This window comes from Hypomesus nipponensis, chromosome 21 (assembly GCF_054491055.1).
Source record: "Hypomesus nipponensis isolate SF chromosome 21, ASM5449105v1, whole genome shotgun sequence".
In the NCBI taxonomy this organism is placed as follows: domain Eukaryota; kingdom Metazoa; phylum Chordata; class Actinopteri; order Osmeriformes; family Osmeridae; genus Hypomesus; species Hypomesus nipponensis.
This window is the reverse complement of record NC_140381.1, coordinates 5,457,959-5,479,272: the sequence shown is the minus strand read 5'-3', so window position 1 is coordinate 5,479,272 and position 21,314 is coordinate 5,457,959. Positions and strand designations below refer to the sequence as shown.

General features: G+C 53.7%; 1 protein-coding gene across 1 annotated transcript in view; it reads left to right on the top strand.

The window, feature by feature from the left end:
- rims1b (regulating synaptic membrane exocytosis 1b) overlaps positions 1–21,237 on the top strand; it is a 55,080-nt gene extending 33,843 nt beyond the window's left edge. The window contains exons 12-30 of the mRNA XM_084685959.1: positions 135–306; positions 603–756; positions 1,065–1,121; positions 2,373–2,526; positions 3,035–3,151; positions 6,319–6,381; positions 9,496–9,585; positions 10,909–10,953; positions 11,833–11,939; positions 12,130–12,159; positions 12,581–12,672; positions 13,524–13,684; positions 15,447–15,836; positions 16,231–16,448; positions 17,961–18,105; positions 18,707–18,819; positions 19,149–19,250; positions 19,597–19,736; positions 20,192–21,237. Of these exons, the coding sequence (XP_084542085.1) occupies positions 135–306; positions 603–756; positions 1,065–1,121; positions 2,373–2,526; positions 3,035–3,151; positions 6,319–6,381; positions 9,496–9,585; positions 10,909–10,953; positions 11,833–11,939; positions 12,130–12,159; positions 12,581–12,672; positions 13,524–13,684; positions 15,447–15,836; positions 16,231–16,448; positions 17,961–18,105; positions 18,707–18,819; positions 19,149–19,250; positions 19,597–19,736; positions 20,192–20,410 (2,569 nt within the window). The 3' untranslated portion in view covers positions 20,411–21,237. The remainder of the gene's footprint in view (positions 1–134; positions 307–602; positions 757–1,064; positions 1,122–2,372; positions 2,527–3,034; positions 3,152–6,318; positions 6,382–9,495; positions 9,586–10,908; positions 10,954–11,832; positions 11,940–12,129; positions 12,160–12,580; positions 12,673–13,523; positions 13,685–15,446; positions 15,837–16,230; positions 16,449–17,960; positions 18,106–18,706; positions 18,820–19,148; positions 19,251–19,596; positions 19,737–20,191) is intronic.
- The last annotated feature ends 77 nt before the right edge of the window (positions 21,238–21,314 follow it).

The window sequence follows — 21,314 nt, the reverse complement described above, 5'->3', positions numbered from 1 at the left end:
AAAAAAACCCTCACAATTCAGTGGGCGGTAGATGGATTTAGCCCAGCTGAGGGTAGATGCGACAGGCTCTTACTGAGTGGCGGCTCGCCCCCCCCCCTCCCCCTGCGCGCCCCTGTTCCTCCTCGTCCCCCCAGTGACAAGAGCAAGCGGCGGACCAAGACGGTGAAGAAGAGCGCCGAGCCCAAGTGGAACCAGACGTTCCTCTACTCCCACGTGCACCGCCGCGACTTCCGGGAGCGCATGCTGGAGATCACCGTCTGGGACCAGCCCCGGGTGCAGGAGGAGGAGAGCCACTTCCTGGGAGAGGTAGGGAGCACACACACATACAGGCACACGCACACGCACACTCTCAAGGGGCGCAGATGCAGTGAAGAAAATGGCCGTCATGTTCATACAGGCACTTTTTCTCTCCCTCTCTCTCTCTTTCTTTCATGAACACCATGGATGTCCTTTGCCCCTCAATATCCTGTTTCCCTCCTCTGTGTGTGAATCCCTCCCTGCTTGTGTGGATCTCAACCTCCTCTCCACCATCTCTCTCTCTCTCTCTCTCTCTCTCTCTCTCTCTCTCTCTCTCTCTCTCTCTCTCCCCCCCCCCCCCTCAGATCCTGATAGAGCTGGAGACGGCCCTGCTGGACGACCTGCCCCACTGGTACAAGCTCCAGTCCCACGACGTGTCGTCCCTGCCTCTGCCCCAGCCCTCGCCCTGCCTCCCCCGCAGGCAGCTCCACGGGGACAGCCCCAGCAAGAAGCTGCAGAGTAAGGCCCCTTGGGTGGGGCGTTGGGGGGGGGAGGGTCGGTGACAAACAGTGAATGGAAATGTGTGGCTGGTTATGTTGGTAGGATTGTGCAGTGGTCGTGTGTGTGTGTGTGTGTGTGGATGCTTGGTAGGGCGTCAGTTTGTGTGTGTGTGCTTTGAAACTAACATCTGAGGTATAGATTTGTTCCTCTTTCAGTATGTTCTTTGATTCACTTTCTATGAACTCGTCTGCGTTCGAGATCGATCGCAATTTCCAGGGAAGACTCTCAACGCAGCTGTGTGTGTGTGTGTGTCCGTCACTATGCAGGGTCCCATCGCATCATTGAAACAGAGTGTGATGAAGGTTTAACGGTAGTGACCAAAGGTGGGTGGGGGGCATGGTTACCACGGTTACACAGACTGACCCAGAGGTTGTCCCGCACTGGAGAGAGAGAGAGAGAGAACACACCTGCCACTGTACACACACACACCTGCTACTGTACACACACACCTGCTACTGTACAGACACACACCTGCTACTGTACACACACACCTGCTACTGTACACACACACCTGCTACTGTACACACACACACCCTCTACTGTATACACACACACCTGCTACTGCACGCACACACACCTGCTTTGCCACAACCAAACGCCTTTCACCGCACCAAAACCAAGCGATCACGAATACCATTTCAAACTTGAAGACTTAGTTGCATCTTTTTGACCCACCCACACCCCAAATTCGGAGATCAAAATTTCGTTCCAAGAACGAAATGTAGCCGGATATGCATTCAAACAATGACTAAATTGTAGCGTTTCCTCGGCCACACACCGCACTGCATCCACAGCCCCTGGGCGACCCCTCTCCTGTCTCCTCCTCTGCTGAACACGAGCAGCATCAGAACGGGACCACTGGAGCACTGAGCGCATGGTAGATTCTAGAACTCTCCACCGCCCATTCCACCGACTCTGCCATCCTCCTGCATGCCCTTCAGTAGAGCCCGGGGCTCCTTCTCTGCAGACCGACTTGTGCCCCTGTGCTGGGATAAAGTACACCCGTTTGCTTCCAACCATCTCGCTGTTTAACAAGTCTTCCCAGGGCAGCACTGTCCCTGCCTGGGCTAAATGGTCACCTTGTCATGCAAGGATGAAACATTTGCCGGATGTGGGGAACAGACGGCTAACTTGGATAGCTTAGCTTCCTTGAGCTAACTCTCCTGTCGGCCAGTTTGCAGTAGGTATTCTTTATCCCAGGGCGGAGTTCTGTGTCTGGCATGGGTCTGAACAGCGTTGCTGTCCTAGCAGTGGTGGTACCAACTGCTGTAGTAGTACTGTAGTAGTAGTAGTAGTACTGTAGTGGTGGTGGCACACCACCAGCATGATATCAGTCGCTTCTGGAAACTTCTGTGAGAGGATGACGTGGTGTCAAAGGTGCGCTTGGCTTCTGATGTCACGTAGCGGTACACTAATGCCTTTATTCTCTGTGTTTGTTTGTGTGTGTGTTTGTTTGTGTGTGTGTGTATGTGCATTTATGCTCCGAATGCGTGTGTGTACACATATGCTTCGGCTTGTGGGTTTTCGCTTGCGTGCGCCTGTGTGTGTGTGTGTGTGTGTGTGTGTGTGTGCAGGTGCGGAGCGTAGCTCCAGGGAGAGGGAGAGGAGCAGCACCCTGGCTGTCCCGGAGCAGCAGAGACAGGCCCAGCATCGCTCTCGCTCCGTTTCCCCTCACAGGGAGGAGCAGGGCAGGGCCCGCTCACGGCCCGCCCACGTCCCCATGCAGAGGTGGGGGGGCCCTTTAACTCACACACACACACACACCCGCATGCACACAGACAGACTGACACACACAGCCTCTCTCTCTCTCACTCACTCACTCACTCACAATCTCTCTCTCTCTCTCTCTCTCTCTCTCTCTCTCTCTCTCTCTCTCACACTCTCTCTCTCACTCACACTCTCTCTCTCTCTCTCTCTCTCTCTCTCTCTCTCTCTCTCTCTCTCTCTCTCTCACACTCACACTCTCTCTCACACACACACACACACACACACAGTATATACAGACAGACTGACACACACACTCACACTCTCTCTCACACACACACACACACACACACACAGTATATACAGACAGACTGACACACACACACACACACACACAGTATATACAGACAGACTGACACACACACACACACACAGTATATACAGACAGACTGACACACACACACAGTACATACAGACAGACATACACACACACTTGCTGAGTTAACAGTCTACTGTATGCTCCATGCGTTAGGAGTCTGGACGAGATCCCTCAGAATCGCCACCACTCCTACTCTCCCTCCCGTTACCACGGTGCCCACCTGGAGCACCAGCGCTCTGGGGACTCGGACTACGAGTACTCCGAGGACAGGTAACCACGTTGCCCCGGTAACCACTTTGCCCCGGTAACCACGCTCCCTGGTAACACCACCCAGCTGAAACACATAGAGAGCTTAGGACAGTACGATTGGGGATCCGAGGGTTTCTGAAGGGAGTTCTAGTTTGTTCTTCAGGTGCCTGGTGTTGTGAACTGCAGGTACTTTAAAAGAGATCATGTTAGAGTTAGAGGGTTGGGGGTCTACTTTGAGCTGGGGGCTGAGACTGTTATTGAGGGTTGGGGGTCTACTTTGAGCTGGGGGCTGAGACTGTTATTGAGGGTTGGGGGTCTACTTTGAGCTGGGGGCTGAGACTGTTATTGAGGGTTGGGGGTCTACTTTGAGCTGGGGGCTGAGACTGTTATTGAGGGTTGGGGGTCTACTTTGAGCTGGGGGCTGAGACTGTTATTGAGGGTTGGGGGTCTACTTTGAGCTGGGGGCTGAGACTGTTATTGAGGGTTGGGGGTCTACTTTGAGCTGGGGGCTGAGACTGTTATTGAGGGTTGGGGGTCTACTTTGAGCTGGGGGCTGAGACTGTTATTGAGGGTTGGGGGTCTACTTTGAGCTGGGGGCTGAGACTGTTATTGAGGGTTGGGGGTCTACTTTGAGCTGGGGGCTGAGACTGTTATTGAGGGTTGGGGGTCTACTTTGAGCTGGGGGCTGAGACTGTTATTGAGGGTTGGGGGTCTACTTTGAGCTGGGGGCTGAGACTGTTATTGAGGGTTGGGGGTCTACTTTGAGCTGGGGGCTGAGACTGTTATTGAGGGTTGGGGGTCTACTTTGAGCTGGGGGCTGAGACTGTTATTGAGGGTTGGGGGTCTACTTTGAGCTGGGGGCTGAGACTGTTATTGAGGGTTGGGGGTCTACTTTGAGCTGGGGGCTGAGACTGTTATTGAGGGTTGGGGGTCTACTTTGAGCTGGGGGCTGAGACTGTGTTATTGAGGGTTGGGGGTCTACTTTGAGCTGGGGGCTGAGACTGTGTTATTGAGGGTTGGGGGTCTACTTTGAGCTGGGGGCTGAGACTGTTATTGAGGGTTGGGGGTCTACTTTGAGCTGGGGGCTGAGACTGTTATTGAGGGTTGGGGGTCTACTTTGAGCTGGGGGCTGAGACTGTGTTATTGAGGGTTGGGGGTCTACTTTGAGCTGGGGGCTGAGACTGTGTTATTGAGGGTTGGGGGTCTACTTTGAGCTGGGGGCTGAGACTGTGTTATTGAGGGTTGGGGGTCTACTTTGAGCTGGGGGCTGAGACTGTTATTGAGGGTTGGGGGTCTACTTTGAGCTGGGGGCTGAGACTGTTATTGAGGGTTGGGGGTCTACTTTGAGCTGGGGGCTGAGACTGTTATTGAGGGTTGGGGGTCTACTTTGAGCTGGGGGCTGAGACTGTTATTGAGGGTTGGGGGTCTACTTTGAGCTGGGGGCTGAGACTGTGTTATTGAGGGTTGGGGGTCTACTTTGAGCTGGGGGCTGAGACTGTGTTATTGAGGGTTGGGGGTCTACTTTGAGCTGGGGGCTGAGACTGTGTTATTGAGGGTTGGGGGTCTACTTTGAGCTGGGGGCTGAGACTGTGTTATTGAGGGTTGGGGGTCTACTTTGAGCTGGGGGCTGAGACTGTGTTATTGAGGGTTGGGGGTCTACTTTGAGCTGGGGGCTGAGACTGTGTTATTGAGGGTTGGGGGTCTACTTTGAGCTGGGGGCTGAGACTGTGTTATTGAGGGTTGGGGGTCTACTTTGAGCTGGGGGCTGAGACTGTGTTATTGAGGGTTGGGGGTCTACTTTGAGCTGGGGGCTGAGACTGTGTTATTGAGGGTTGGGGGTCTACTTTGAGCTGGGGGCTGAGACTGTGTTATTGAGGGTTGGGGGTCTACTTTGAGCTGGGGGCTGAGACTGTTATTGAGGGTTGGGGGTCTACTTTGAGCTGGGGGCTGAGACTGTTATTGAGGGTTGGGGGTCTACTTTGAGCTGGGGGCTGAGACTGTTATTGAGGGTTGGGGGTCTACTTTGAGCTGGGGGCTGAGACTGTTATTGAGGGTTGGGGGTCTACTTTGAGCTGGGGGCTGAGACTGTTATTGAGGGTTGGGGGTCTACTTTGAGCTGGGGGCTGAGACTGTGTTATTGAGGGTTGGGGGTCTACTTTGAGCTGGGGGCTGAGACTGTGTTATTGAGGGTTGGGGGTCTACTTTGAGCTGGGGGCTGAGACTGTTATTGAGGGTTGGGGGTCTACTTTGAGCTGGGGGCTGAGACTGTTATTGAGGGTTGGGGGTCTACTTTGAGCTGGGGGCTGAGACTGTTATTGAGGGTTGGGGGTCTACTTTGAGCTGGGGGCTGAGACTGTTATTGAGGGTTGGGGGTCTACTTTGAGCTGGGGGCTGAGACTGTTATTGAGGGTTGGGGGTCTACTTTGAGCTGGGGGCTGAGACTGTTATTGAGGGTTGGGGGTCTACTTTGAGCTGGGGGCTGAGACTGTTATTGAGGGTTGGGGGTCTACTTTGAGCTGGGGGCTGAGACTGTTATTGAGGGTTGGGGGTCTACTTTGAGCTGGGGGCTGAGACTGTTATTGAGGGTTGGGGGTCTACTTTGAGCTGGGGGCTGAGACTGTTATTGAGGGTTGGGGGTCTACTTTGAGCTGGGGGCTGAGACTGTTATTGAGGGTTGGGGGTCTACTTTGAGCTGGGGGCTGAGACTGTTATTGAGGGTTGGGGGTCTACTTTGAGCTGGGGGCTGAGACTGTGTTATTGAGGGTTGGGGGTCTACTTTGAGCTGGGGGCTGAGACTGTGTTATTGTTCTTGACACACATTCCCTCAGTGGACTTTTCTGCCGTTGACTCCCGTATCTTAGCAACTTGGTGAAGCTGAGAAGGTTGAGAACTGTGTTTTCAGTCGTTTGCATTGTACAACCCTAGTTTTGTTGTCGCACTACTAATACTACTAACTGTCTGAATGACCTCATAATAACGTATGGAAGTCGAGCATCGTGATGAATACTAGTGCTGATGCGGACTTTATGCCAACTCAGACTTTATGATTTCTTGATTTCTCTCATTCATAACCCACGGGTTCGTCTGATTTGACATCCTCTTACGTTGTGTTTTTGGGTTTTCTTTTCTTCTTTTTTTTGTTTTTTCTTCATTGGTTGTCAATTTACCCATCGCCATGGCGATCACAGTGAGGTCCTGGAGATGCACAGGTCTATCCGGGGCGGAAGTGCCGAGTGCCTGCACACAAACAGGTAAACACCCACAAAAACGACAGCCAGACAGTCCCAGACTTGACTGTTATCCTAGCCCTCCTCCTCCTCCCCCTCCTTCCATCTTAATCGACCAGCTCCATCATTTCCTCATCTTCACTCGCTACGTTAACAACCCATCTTAACTCCCTGTGTGTGTTACCAGTCCCAGCTCCGCCCCCCCCCCCACACACACACTTGCTTCCCACGCGTGGAACACGCACGCCTTGAATCCCCACCCACCCGGTTTCAGCGTGTCCATACGCCCATGTCCACAAAACTAGGACCTCTCCACTGGCTATGACTGGCACACGCCCACCCAGCAACAACACTAGACCTCACGCAAATATCAGCAGCTGCACCGCTGACATCACACAAGTCCCAATCTCTTTTGTTGAACTCAACCGAGCCTGAATATGTTTTTGTTTATATTTTGTCTCCATTTTCTTTCCCCCACCTCCTCCTTTTTTTCTTTTGCTTCCTGTCTCTTGCTCTTGCGTCTCACACGTCCAGAGGTGTCACTAAACAGAGCAACACCCTCCCTCCCAAAATGCCCCTTTTAGTAAACGGTATCCACAAAGACATATACAGGTAAGCCCCCTCCAGCAGTCGCCCCGCCCCAGATTCTCCCGCTCCCCCCTGTCCCCTCACTCAGACCCCCGGGCTCATGGACGGGCCCCCGGAGGCCCGTGACGTTGAGCCGGACAAGGGGGAAGCCACGTTTTCCTCCACGTGATACCCCTCGTGCTCCAGAGAGCTCCGCCCGTGCTTGGCGCGTGCTTGGTGCGTGTTGTGCCCGTGATGCTTTGGCTAACCCTTCCCCGCCACCCCCCCCCCTCCCCCCCACCGCTTCCTCACACGTGTCTCTCCTTCACCGGCGCCTCTCCTTCCCAAAACGCCGAATACGATGTGTTGTGACGTCGGCGCTTTGCTTCCCCTTCCCCCCCCCCCCCCCCCCCCACAGCGGGATATGACAACAGGGGTATAACAGCCTGCGTTAGGGCTGTGTGGTCTGACTCGGAGATCCATTAGCATAGCTTAGTTGTCTAAACGTTCCTAATCCAAGGTTGTGAACCATCACCATCCTGACCGATTAGATGTCCCAGCCCCAGCACACACAGGCCTGTGTCCGCGAAACACGGCCGCCAACCCCAAACTCTTACCCCCGCGGTACGGCGCGGAAACTCTCTAATCCTTTGTCCTCCCCCTCGTATCACAGTCTAGCTTAGAGCTGTGCTCTGTTTCCCCAGTGTTCATACAAGTGTCCTGGGCACCGCCGGGGGGGGAAAGCTCTGGATGTTTAGATGCTCTTACGCAACCGGCATTACGTTTAATCCCTCTGGATATGCCGGAGTGGGAGTCGTCGAGTCGGACGGGGGGGTGGGTTTACGGTCGCATCGGCGTCGCATCGTGACGGCAGCGCTCTCCTAAATCACCGAGATGTGCACAGGACGTGGCTGGTTTGGCCGTGCGTCCGAGGGGCTGGCGTCTGCAGACCCGGGCCTGCAGCCGAGGGCTTTTCGCTTGTCGAGTCGAGTGAGGTCTGCTTCTCAGGCCTGCCCGAGGTTTTCAGATTTCTGGCGTCACCCCCGGAGCCGCGTGTTTCGCGCGTCGCTTCGAGCTGGTGCAGCGTGCGGCGGAGGGCTTCTAGGCGTGGCCCTCCACCAGACGGTCCTGCGAGCGCGCTATCGTTTGGAGATTAGAAGGGAATAGATTTGATCGCCTACCAAACCTGGGTTCTCTCCTAGGTCTCAAGAAATCCCAATACTGTGTTACAATCCCACTGACGGCTGTTTGACTATTGGTTGCAATAATGAGAAATGTAACATTTCATTCGGCAGTTATTTTTAGAAATGACCTTTTTCCAGTGATTCAGTTTGCTTTCTGCATGCCCGTTTTCAGTGTCTTTTCTCTCTTTCTTTTGGCATGTCTGTGCAACTGTGTGTGTGTGTGTGACGTGTGTGTGTGGCATGTGTCCCGCTGCCTTGCATGTGCGCCCGGGCGGCCCCTGTAGCTCCACCCTCCCCGCCTGCCTAAAGAGCAAGCCCACGGCGGCGGCGGCGCCCCGGCGGCGGCTGGAAGGGGGCGTGGCCGCGCCCCGCGGTGTCCTCACGCACCGCGTGCTCAGGTTCACTGATGAGGTCACGGTTAGGTAAGAGAGAGGCGGGGACCTTACCATCCTCCCTCCAAACACACAGGAAATACCCCCTCACCCACGCCCTCTCCCGTCCCCCAGGAAAACCATCCGAAACACCCATCAAAGAATCGAATAACCTCTCTCCCTCCCTGATCCCGGTGCTTGACTTTCCACATAAAAATCACAAAGAGCTTAGATCAAATACACACGAGTCCTTTTGTGGCGTGCAGGGCATACATTGAGCCTTTGTATGTGCTGCGTCATGTTGCGCGACGGTCGGATCAGCCGTCTGTCATTGTGTCGCCGGGCACGGCAGCGAAACTTTCTCTCCTCTCCTGTCGAACACACCAGGCAGGCCCCTTTGGAAATTCACTTCCTCCCCATGGTAAGAGGAGAGCTAGGCGGCTCGTGTTGCAGTTCGCTCAGCTCTCCTCACGCACACACACACACACACCCTCACACACAAACAGACACACCCTCACACACTCACGCTCACACCCTCACACACACACACACGCACACATGCGCACACACACACACCCTCACACACACACGCACAGGAACACACTGCCCCCGTCTCTCCTCCATCCACTTAGAGTGCGTTCCCATGGCAACGCTCCAACCTTCCCTCTTTGGCTTGTAACTACAGGATATGGCCATAAGGGCCAGTGCTCATGATAAATGACGACTGAACTGTATACATCAGGCCCACTTATACTATTAGATAGAGATTGTGTCTAATGGGTTTTCCTGTCTTTTTGTTCTGTCTTTTCCTCCTCTTCTTCTCTCCCTTCTTTGTTGTGTCTTCCCTTTTTTTCTTTCTTCCATCTGGTCCATTTCTTCTTCAATATGACTTTTCCCATCCTTCTCTTTTGCTGTCTTGGCTCTCCTCCGATTGCCCCTCGTTCTGTCTTCCCATCTCTCTCTCTGTCTCGCTCTCTCTCTCTCTCTCTCTCCCATCTCCCCTCTCTGTGCTGTAGTGATCTGCAGCCGTCGTTGGACAGAGTTCGGAGTGCCAGTACCACCTGCCTGAGACCAGACACCAACTTCCACTCCCCCGATAGAGACAGGTAACACACAGACACAGACCCACACACACACATCCACTGGACGCCATCACTTGCTGTCCTCACTTGGGCCGACATTTCACACTGACCCTCAACGATTCGCACCTGTGCGGCCCCCCCCCCCCGGTCGTGCTGGACCCGCCCGGAGCCCCTCTCTGGGGCACACTCACCCCTCTCACCGCTCTCCTCCTCCTCTCCCTGTGTGGCCACCGGGGGGCGCTGCACCCCCACACTCCCACCACCCCCCCCCCTCCTGCCACCAGGTGCTCCAACTCTCTGCCCCGCCGACGGCCCGCCAGCCCCAGGATCTTAGTAGAGCATGCCTCCCCAGAAGAAGACAGGTACCGCCCCCTGCCCCCTGACCCCCCCCCCCCTCCTCCTCCTGGCCTGCTGGCCTTGATACTCCCTGTCCCTCGTTGTCTTGGTAGCTACTAGCTAGCCTGCGCTGTGGAGTGCCCGCCATCCCTGCTCCTCCGGCTGTCTCTGCTCCTGCTCTGCCGCGGCCGACTCAAGTCCCCACCCACACATCTCTACCAACCCAGCCTCTACACCTGCCGCTACCCCCCCCCCACCCCCCCCCCCGCCCTCCACCTCTACCCCATGCCTCCCCCCCCCCCCCCAGCCTTCTACACTTGCTCTCCCCTCCTCCCCCTCCTTCGGCAGTGAGCTTCTGTGAGCTGCAGCCGATACCGAAGTTCGGTGTGTGAGGACTTGAACGCGTGTAGCCTTGACGACCTGTTGTCTGATCTCCCAGTGTTGTCTCTGCAGCTTGAGCTGTGACCCTGCCTCCTCCTACCCTGCTGCTAGTGCTCCCACTGTTGTTGCTGTTGCTGCTACGGGCTTCGCATCAATACCGCTGTGTTGTGGTGTTTGTGTATCATGGACAAGATGTGTGTCTGTGTGTGTGTGTGTGTGTGTGTGTGTGTGTGTGTGTATCTTTAGTGTGAGTAAAGCAAAATGTGAATAATGCGTCATTGTTTTTATGAACAGTTTTTGGGGGATAATCAGAAGAACATTTTCCATTTTGGTCACCCATCCTCCATTTTGTGTCCCGTTCTCTCTCTCTCTTCTCTCTCTCTCGTCTCTCACTTTCTCTGGCTCGCTCTTTACTGTCGCTGTACCTTCTTCGCTCCCTCTCTCTCTCCCTCCCTCTGTCTCTCTCTCCTTGCCTCTCTTCCCTCCCTCTCTGTCTCTCTGTCTCCCTCCCTCTCTGTCTCTCTCTCCTTGCCTCTCTTTCCCTCTCTCCCTCCCTCTCTGTCTCTCTCTCCTTGCCTCTCTTTCCCTCTCTCTCTCCCTCCCTCTCTGTCTCTCTCTCATCACTGCTAGGCCTAACTGTCAAAGAGGCAGCCGAAAGGCCCTGGATGGGGACAGGTAAGGTCATTCATCCATCCGCGTATTCACCCCATCCTCCCGCTCGCTCCCATTCATCCTCACCTCAGTCATCCCTCCGTCATGACGTTGATATACTGTATCCAGATTGGAAGACAGACACATGTAAAGATCGTTATCCATGGGATGACCTATTCTGACTCTGACAGTAAACCGTTCCTGTTGACTAGTTTTCTTGAAGTCATTCTTAACCGTGTTTTCCTATTTTGCATATCCATCGTCAACCATCACTGCATTTACTTACATATTTCAAGGAATTATTGTTGTTTTCTATTTGGTAACCATTCCTTCATAGGAGTATATCCTTCCATGCTCTTTGGTGGGATTTCTTCCCCCTTTTTGATTTTTTTTTAAATTGATCCTTTTCTTCCACACGTTCTTCCTTTCTTTCGGTTGTCTTTCTCTTCCCGCCGCCGTGGCGTGGGGGCTGCAGTCGCATGCAGCCCACCTCCATCCTGAGGGGGAGCAGGGGGAGAGGGGGCCCACTGCGCCCCTTCAGTCAGACCCCCCTGGGGGGCTCATGCCCCAGCTCACCGTACCCAGACAGGTGCATGCCGGTGCCCCCTGATGAGGTCACCCTCCCCTCCCCCTTACACCTCCCTCCCCACACTCCCCATGTGGTCCTTTCAAATAACACCCAACTCTGGCCTCCTGCCCTCCTCTCTATTCCTCTGCGGTCCCCTCACCTCGCTGACCCTCTTCTGAGGGTTCCCCCACCTTGAAAAGAGGCCAGGGGTTCATCTGTGAACCGTGACAGGGCTTGGAGTTACCGTTGGAAATCGAAAGGGTGCGTCTTCTTCAGTCTTCCTCACCGTTTTTTGTTCTTCCCCTGTCACTTCCTTGTTCTTGCCCTTCTCTCAGAGCACACAACCATGGCAACCGCTCTCCTCCAACGGGGGCTCCCTCGCCAGGGCGCAAGGGCAGGCAGCTTCCTCAGCTTCCTGCGAAAAGCAGCAGCATAGAGCAAGGTGTGTGTGTGTGTGTGTGTGTGTGTGTGGACAGTACTCACCAACTGAATTGAGGACATTCATTCCTTTCTTCTCCAGCCATTTGACGTTAGTGCTGAACGCGCCTCTTGTCCTTTTCTCTGTCTCTCTCTCTCCCGTCTTTTCTCTCGCCCCATCCCTCATTCTCTTCACTCGCTCCATGCCCATGAAGACCTTGTCAATAATAAACCTGGTGAAAAAGGTAATTCCATCGAAACAACACGACACATGACGCCTTAAGCATACCTCACTTATCCATGGAAGATAGGCGCCTGTGATGTTATCCCCCCACAACACCCCTCTTTCTAAGTCATCCGGATCCTTCTGCACCTCGCCTCTATTGTGGATGTCAAAGGGAACTCGCTCTTAGCATGCTCCACCTAGTGCTCAGACCAAGTTACAGCAGCTCACCTCCTGACATCCTCCAATCACGCTCCCATCAGCCCCCTCTAGTTTTGTTTACCCTTACGATGCTGTATTCACTTGTTCATCTATTTGTTCTTTTTTTTTTTTACCTCCACACTCCCCCTTCCCTCCTGCTCTGTGTCTCTCTCCTGGCTCTCTCTTTCCCTCTCTCGTCCCTTTTCTACCACCCTCACCCTCTCTTTCTCTGCCCCCCCCAGCCCTAGCGGTGGAGGAGCGATCCCGACAGTTGCACCCCTTCCGCCCCTCCGCCTCCCACGACCCCGAGACGGACGTCAAGGCCAAACGAGAGGTCAGCCCCTCAGCTCTCCCGCGCACGGCGCCTGTTCCCCTTTGGGACCTGTCCTGTACCGTGCCCCTTCAGTCTTCAGTCTGCCCTCTCCTCCACTCCCTGTCTCTGTGGACCTCTCTGGCCTTTTCTTTCATGATCTCACCCCATTCTCTCCCCTCCCTCCCTTGCCTCGCTCCCTCTCTTTCTCCCCCTCCCCTCCCCCCTGCCCCTCTCACACTCTCTGTCCCCCACCCCTCCCTCCCTCTCTCCCCCACCCCTCCCTCTCCCTCTCTCTCCCCCACCCCTCCCTCCCTCTCCCTCTCTCTCCCCTGCCCCTCCCTCCCCCTCCCTCTCTCTCCCCTGCCCCCTCCCTCTCTCTCCCTCTCTCCCCTGCCCCTCCCTCTTCCTCTCTCTCCCCTGCCCCTCCCTCCCTCTCCCTCTCTCTCCCCTGCCCCTCCCTCCCTCTCCCTCTCTCTCCCCTGCCCCTCCCTCCCTCTCCCTCTCTCTCCCCTGCCCCCTCCCTCCCTCCCCCTCCCTCTCTCTCCCCTGCCCCCTCCCTCCCCCTCCCTCTCTCTCCCCTGCCCCCTCCCTCCCCCTCCCTCTCTCTCCCCTGCCCCCTCCCTCCCCCTCCCTCCCTCTCTCTCCCCTGCCCCCTCCCTCCCCCTCCCTCTCTCTCCCCTGCCCCCTCCCTCCCTCTCCCTCTCTCTCCCCTGCCCCCTCCCTCCCCCTCCCTCTCTCTCCCCTGCCCCCTCCCTCCCCCTCCCTCTCTCTCCCCTGCCCCCTCCCTCCCTCTCCCTCTCTCTCCCCCACCCCTCCCTCCCCCTCCCTCTCTCTCCCCTGCCCCCTCCCTCTCTCTCTCTGTCCCCCTCCAGATGTACAAGGCGCAGAGACCAAGCAGTGACAACATGTCTGCCAGGTCATCAGACAGCGACATGAGCGACATGTCTGCCATATCACGCGCCAGCAGCGCCTCCCGCCTCAGCAGCACCAGCTACATGTCCATCCAATCAGAACGGCCCCGCGGACGACTCAGGTCAGCCATTGGCTCTTTGGTTTCCCCCATGTCTAGTTTCTTTGTTCTTGGAAGTCTATTGGTTTGCTGATTTTCATGCATGCCTACCTGCACGTGTTTTTCTTTTGCATGGCAATCTCTTTATGGTTCGATCCTGCTGCATGCTCGATCTCCTATACGCACACACACACACACACACACCGGAACAACCAAAACAAATGGACCCCAGGTCCAAGTCCTTAGAGGAGGAGAAGAAGGAGAGGAGGATCTCGTGGGGGGTGAACGGGTCGGAGGAGAGGAGGAGGTCGATAGGGAAGAGGCGCTTCTCTGCAGAGCTGAAGAGGAGGAGACACACTGTGACCGGAGATAGCAGTGAGAGCAGGTAGCACAACCTCTCTCTCTCTCTCTCTCTCTCTCTCTCTCTCTCTCTCTCTCTCTCTCTCTCTCTCTCTCTCTCTCTCTCTCTCAGAAAGAGAGTAGGTATTGGGACCCCTCTCTCCCCCCCCCCACTCTCCTTCCATGATGGAGGTGTAACCAGTCTCACGTTCCCCTCACACACAGACCTCGTCTGATTAGGTGTGACCTGGGACATGGCTGGAACCCTACCATCAAGGCCCCAAGGAACATATCCCGACTGGCCACTCCGGTCCCCTTCCAACCTGACCTCCCGACGCCATCTTCCACCCTCCATCATCCGACGTCCCCCCTAAACACCACATGCTTTCCACAACCCCCCCAAAAAACTCAAAATCTGCTAAGCTTACAGCCCTATAAAACCCTATAGAACCTCACAATACACACACACTACATACACACTACATACACACACACTACACACTCACACACTTCACCTTCCTTCCGGCTGACCGGCAAGGTGCGAGGCCGACTGCCGACACTGACAAATGATCCTATCCCAGAGGGTCTCTCTGGCTCGGTGGCAGGTCCTGTGATGTAGTGCTGCTTATTAACTAGGTAATGTATCGAGGTCTGGGGAGAGGGGGAAAAAGGAGCCCGGTTTTATGGCCTGGACTCTAAATAGAGCGTTATGCAACTAAACCCCTTAGGCCTCTGACATAGTTTCTGGAGTGAACCCCTTGCACTTGAGGGAGTGAAGGAGGGAGAGGGTATGGAAAAGAGAGAGATGAGGTAGAAAGAGAGGGGAGGTAGAGAGAGTGTGAGAGAGAGAGTGTGAGAGAGAGAGTGTGAAAGAGTGAGAGAGAGAGAGTGAGAGAGTGAGAGAGAGAGTGTGACAGAGAGGGGAGAGAGAAAGGGGAGAGAGAGACAGAGAGAGACAGAGAGAGACAGAGAGAGACAGAGAGAGATAGAGAGAGACAGAGAGAGACAGAGAGAGAGTTTCCTGCTTGAGGTCAGTTTGCAGGCAAAGAGGAAGTCTACTTCAGTATTCTGTGACAGGGTGGATACACAGTGTCCTGCTGTTAGAAGAGAGAGATGCTCCTGGACTGTTGGGACATGATCGACCCTGCTTTCGTCTTTCTCAGCATGTCTTTCGCATTTTCTTTGTTATCTATCTCCTTGTTGGCATTTAATTCAACTCAAAGGGTAATTGTTTTTCTTAAAAGGAGATGCGCCAAGTCATTGGTTTTGGTTTTAGACAATACACAAAACAAACGCCTGTTAACATGTTCATACATCACTCTTGTTGAAAAAGTCACCCCTTTTGATATTTTTTTGCGTGTTGTGTGTTTATACCTTTGTCGTCCCGTGTACCTCTGTCCCATGGTCTCGTGCGTGTGTGTGTGTGTGCGTGTGTTCTGCCTCCCAGCGTCTGCCTCAGATCCCTCCTTGCATGCGTCCTGCGCCGTCACGGCCCGGACCTCCCCCGCGGCGTGTCGGACTCCCCCCCAGCACCATCCCCCCTCTCCTCCTCCTCCTCCGCCCGCCATCCCCTCACCTCCCTCCAGGGGGCAGGAGAGAGGCCTCGGGCCCCCCTGCCCCACCCTCTGCCCCCCTGCCCGAGGAGCACGGGCGGCGCGGCAGGTGGTGTGGCTCTGGGTGGTGACCGAGGCAGCGTGTCCTGGTTGTCCTGCAGCACCCTGTCCCCCCCGGAGGGCACGGACACGCGCAGGCTCCTCCGAACCCCCAGGGGGAGCCGGCGAGCCTTGGACACGCTCTGCCCCTGTGTGGCCCTCCTGTCTGCGGAGAACAAGCCTTGACGGATGACCGAAAGAGACATGTGATTCGCGTCAGACCTGCAAAGTGCACGGAGTGGAGAGAGTAGTTTGGATAGTTGTGATGAGAAGTATAGATGCTGTGACAGAGGCCGTCGTGACCGTAGTCTTGGCTAACTAATAAACACGTTGTGTTTTCAACACCTGGCATGAGCATGAGTTTTGATCCCTTATATGAATGTCCTTCTAGAACATTCGGTATATTTCTCGACTGTGTTTTTGACTTCTACCTTAAGTCACAAGACTTCATGAGGCACAGGGTGACTCAAGATGTTCTTCCGGTGTCCATTCCTCCTCCTCCATCACCATACCTCTGCCTCCATCTCCCCCTTACCCTCCACTCCTCCTCTCTGCCTCCCTCTCCCTCCATCCCTCCAGTCGGCAGGTGCGCGCCACGCCGGGCCGGAGCATGCTGAAGAGCACCAGCGTGAGCGGCGAGATCTACAGCCACGAGCGCACGGACGGCAGCCAATCGGACACGGCGCTAGGCACGGTGGGCACGGGCGGCAAGAAGCGGCGCTCCAGCATCGGCGCTCGCGTGGTTGCCATCGTGGGGAACCGGCGCAGCCGCAGCACCTCGCAGATCAGCGGCGCCGGTGAGTCGTCGAGCGCGGAGTTGCCAACGCTGCTTGCCCTCGTCAGGGTTGGCGCTCCGTCTGTTACATTTCCCGGTCAGCCGGTTGTTCTCGGGAGAGGCGTGCTTTCGTAAACAACAGTGGGGACCGTTTGCTGTGTTGCCGTGACTGTCAAGCCGCGAGCAATCGCTGTTTGGGTAACACCGGAATGTTTCGAATGAGGAAGCGAGAAAGGGAAGGAAGAACGTTAAGGCTTGACGTTTGCTTTGCCCTCTTTTAACCTCTCAGACACAGTCCGCCCCGAAATGTTCAGACGAATGCACACCGGTTCAACTTTTCGGAGAGTTTCCAACACAACGTGTTTCTTTCTTCTGTGATTAAGAGCCCCCCGCAGCTCTGTTGCCAGTCAGGTGTACTGGCGTCTCTCTCTCCTCGTCCCTCTCTCCCTCTCTCCATGGCTAGGCCCACTGTAGGGAGAAGGGACATGAAAGGCTAGCCATAGCACTCCTCTTCATTGTAGCAGAAATAAAAAGCCATTAAGGGGGGGGGGGGGAAGGTTAGCGCCTGGGGGGGGATTGTGTCTCTCTCCCCCACCCCCTTTCCTTTTGATTTGAGGAGAGAAAGAGGAAGACAGGAGAGGGATAGGAGTTAGTTACCGCTGTTTCTCAACACCGCAGCGGCCCTCGGCTGGCCAAAATCTTTGTGCCGCTGTGAACAAAGCCAGGTAAGGAGGGCGTACAGCCACTGTTGCGTGTTTGATCTTTGCTTTCTGCTTGCTGTCTCTTTGAGGTTTGCGAACGTTGGTGTCAGACAGTTTGGTCTCTGTCTAGGTGTTGGACTGTGTCAAAGTGTGTCGAGATCCGGGGCAGGACGGTTAACTTGTTCACTTGTAAGATATGAACGTGTTAAGGTTGAGGTCAGTGTGGTTTCCAGAAATTTAGCAGCCAAAGAAGAACATTTATTTGATAAAAGAATCGTGAGACGCTGTGATGTAACTCATGACCCACTGATGAAAACCACTGTCTCGTTTTCCGAGTTCCAAACGGTCACATTTCTAGTCTGAACATTGATTTGGTTCATCACTGAAAGGGAACATTGTTGCCCAGAAAGGACGTTGTGATCGGGGAGCTTGTGAAACCTCTCTGACCGTTGGTTTTCTGCAATTCTGCCCGCTGTTGGGACAGAGCCACGTCCCTTTGTCACCATTCCTCCTTAACGTCTGCGTTGTTTCCTAAGGGGCTGTCATATCCTAGAGGTGTCACTGTGTGTCGCTCTGTCCTGTCACGTTCTGAGGGGCCTCTGTGGTCCTACTCTGGAACACTCTATGGACACAGCTCAGTCACTATGTAACACCAACAATAAATACGAAACGTAAACTTCCGTCAGATACGTGAAATTCAAACTTGTACGAAAATACGTGACATTTGAACTCGTCTAAAATACAAAAACATTGGAAGGTGAGTTCAGCCCTGATCTCTGGTCCCCAGTGTTGAGAGAGCGTTTTCCTCAAGCTGCTGTGTGTGTTTCCTCCAGAGGGGAAGGGGAAGAAGGAGAAGGGCGCGCCCATCCAGAGGAGCCAGGAGACGGGAATGGCCGTGGAGCTGAGCAGGAACATGAGCAGGCAGCCCAGCAAGGAGTCCACCAACGGCAGCATGACCAGCTACAACTCTGAGGGGAAGTCAGTACCACCGCCAAGAACGCACTGGGTCCTCCCCCCCCCCCTCTCTCTGTCTCTCTCTCTGTCTCTCTCTCTCTGTCTCTCTCTCTCTCTCTCTGTCTCTCTCTCTGTCTCTCTCTTCCTGTCTCTCTCTCTGTCTCTCTCTCTCTTTCTCTCTCTCTCTGTCTCTCTCTCTGTCTCTCTCTTCCTGTCTCTCTCTCTGTCTCTCTCTCTCTCTCTTTATGTTTCTTTCTCTCTGTTTCTGTCTCTTTCTCTCTCGTCCCACTGAGCACTTTACAGCTGTGTCCCTTCCTTGCCACCATTGTTCATCTTCAAACGATACTTTGAGCTACCGCCAAGCATGGCAGGATTTCTGCCTAGACTCCAGGTGCGATCTGGGCTGACCGCGTACATTACATTACATTTAGTCATTTAGCAAAAGCTCTTATCCAGAGCGACTTACGGTAAGTACAGGGACATTCCCCCTGAGGCAAGTAGGGTGAAGTGATTTGCCCAAGGACACAACGTCATTTGGCACGGCCGGGACTCTAACCAGCAACCTTCCGATTAATAGTCTGACTCCCTAACCGCTCCGTAACCCCCTCTCATGTGCTTCCTCCAGTCTGATCTTCTCCGGTGTGCGTCTGGGAGCTGACAGTCAGTTCAGTGACTTCCTGGATGGCTTAGGCCCCGCCCAGCTGGTGGGCAGACAGACACTGGCCACCCCTGCCATTGGTGCGTTGATAGATAAGATTCAACTTTGGATTCTTCCATTTGTGTTCCACTGTCCTATCCTACTGTTCTCCCTCCCCTTGAACCATATAACCATCTTCAGTCCTATTTTCTATTCTCGGGTTTCTTTATTTCGTTTTTTTCCCACACTTTTCTTCCTGCTGCTCATTTCTTCCTCAAGTCCATTTCCTCCTGCTTCCATGCTAATATGTTTTTTTTTCCCTCCCTTTTTCTATATGATTAAGTACTCATCCTGCTTCTGGTCTCATTAAGCCAATTACCTCGGTACTTCCTTTTTCATTCGACCAATCATCTCTCTCCCCCCGCCCCAGGTGACATTCAGATCGGGATGATGGATAAGAAGGGCCAGCTGGAGGTAGAAGTGATCAGAGCCCGGGGCCTGGTGCAGAAACCAGGGTCCAAATCCCTCCCTGGTGAGAAGATTATTCTAGAGATGCAGGAGCTAGACATGAACACACACACACACACAATTTACACACACTCACACAACGTACACACACACACACAACGTACACGTACATACCCACAAAAGATACACATACACACATTCGCACCTCAAAACACACACACACATCACACACACATACACACACATATTGTACCCTCAGCGGACATTAGCTATAATTCATGGTCAATGGACAGCCTTATTTAATATAATGTGGGTCAACTGGCTTTCCCCATTAGGACTAGATCTAATAAAGATCGAAATCCTTGTTTTAACTCGATGCAGTTTTCCAATCTAGTTTCCTCTGGTTGCAGCTCCCTACGTCAAGGTCTACCTTCTGAACAACGGAGCGTACGTAGCCAAAAAGAAAACCAAGATTGCGCGGAAAACGCTCGACCCGTTGTACCAGCAAGCACTGCTCTTTGAGGAGGGTCCACAGGGAAAGGTTTTACAGGTAAGTGGATGCCTCCTCAGATCCAGACTTTGGACTTGGGATTGGGGGTTTATTGCCATTTCTGATACATAAGATTGCATAGAACTGGCAAATACTACACAGATAGGTTTATGACTGACTGACAAACTTCTCCGTTTGTGTCTGAAACTGAGCTACACGAGTCTTCATTGAGTGTATTTATAAATACGTTTTAGACGGGTGTCTGAAGGATTGATCATTACATTACTTTTAGTCATTTAGCAGACACTCTTATCCAGAGCGACTTGCAGTAAGTACAGGGACATTCCCCCCCAAGGGCAAGTAAGGTGAAGCGCCTTGCCCAAAGACACAACATAATTTTGCACAGCAGGGAATCGAACCGGCAACCTTCTGATTAGCAGCCCGATTCCCTAACCGCTCAGCCACCTGACTCCTCTTGATCATCAAGTTTGGTTGTCTCTGTCTCATTCCCTTAGGTGATTGTCTGGGGAGACTACGGACGAATGGACCACAAAAGCTTCATGGGAGTTGCACAAATCCTATTGGAGGAGTTAGACTTATCAAGCACAGTCATTGGCTGGTACAAGTTGTTTCCGCCCTCCTCCTTGGTGGACCCCACACTAGCCTCCCTGACTCGACGTGCTTCCCAGTCGTCACTAGACAGCTCATCGGGGCCTCCAGGGGTCAGGTCCTAAGGGACCAATAGGACTGAGACGTTTAGCGTTTAATAAACAAACTGTACTGTAGAAAGAGAGGGAGAGAGAAAGAGAAAATAGAATATACGTAGAACAACAACAATCAGAAACACAGTCACAATGGAAAAAAAACGAGAAAAAAAAGCTTTGTTGAGATCTTGACAATCACTACTGTCACATTTCATTTTGTCTTCTATCTTGAGAGCTCTATGTTTCCATGTTTCGTTTCGGTATGAAAACGAGTTTGTTTTTTTAATCTGTTTTCACCGAAGCACTAGGGGGCTGTTAAAGAACACCTCGCGGCTGGTAACTGCGCTCTCGTGTCGACTGATTAAGGAGCCGCGAGGCACCCTACATAGGAGGAAAGAAACAGGGTTTTTTCTCGAGACGAAATCCTAACTTAACGAAAACAAATGTACTTTAGCATCGGAATGTACGAAGCTCAAGACAGAGGGGTCGCCCTGCCTCCCTGACCACAGGGGCCCCTTTCCAGTGGCCCTCCTCCAGAACCTCAATAGACTGCCAGCAACTCTCCGCCCCTGGGTGGAGTGCTTCGGGGTGGGGCAGGTCAGTGGAAGCACAGGGTCCTTCTCTGGTGCCTAGGCCCAGGGGATCCCTCCACAAGTCCTTCTCTGGTAGGTGGAAGGTCCTCTTTTCAATATGTTTACCATGGCTGCTCCTAAAGCCAATCTCTGTTGGAGTCTCTTCAATGTTACGTTGTCCGATTGTTTCACCTCTTTGGGTCTTTTTCTTTGAATCTGGCACAAAAACAACAAACAAACAAAAAAAATGTTTTTACTTGTCAGAAAATAAATAGGTTTACGATGTTTATTGTTGGTCTGATGTGTATGCATGGAGAGAGAGTAATGCTACAAAGAAAATAGGAAAAGTTGGAAAACGGTGT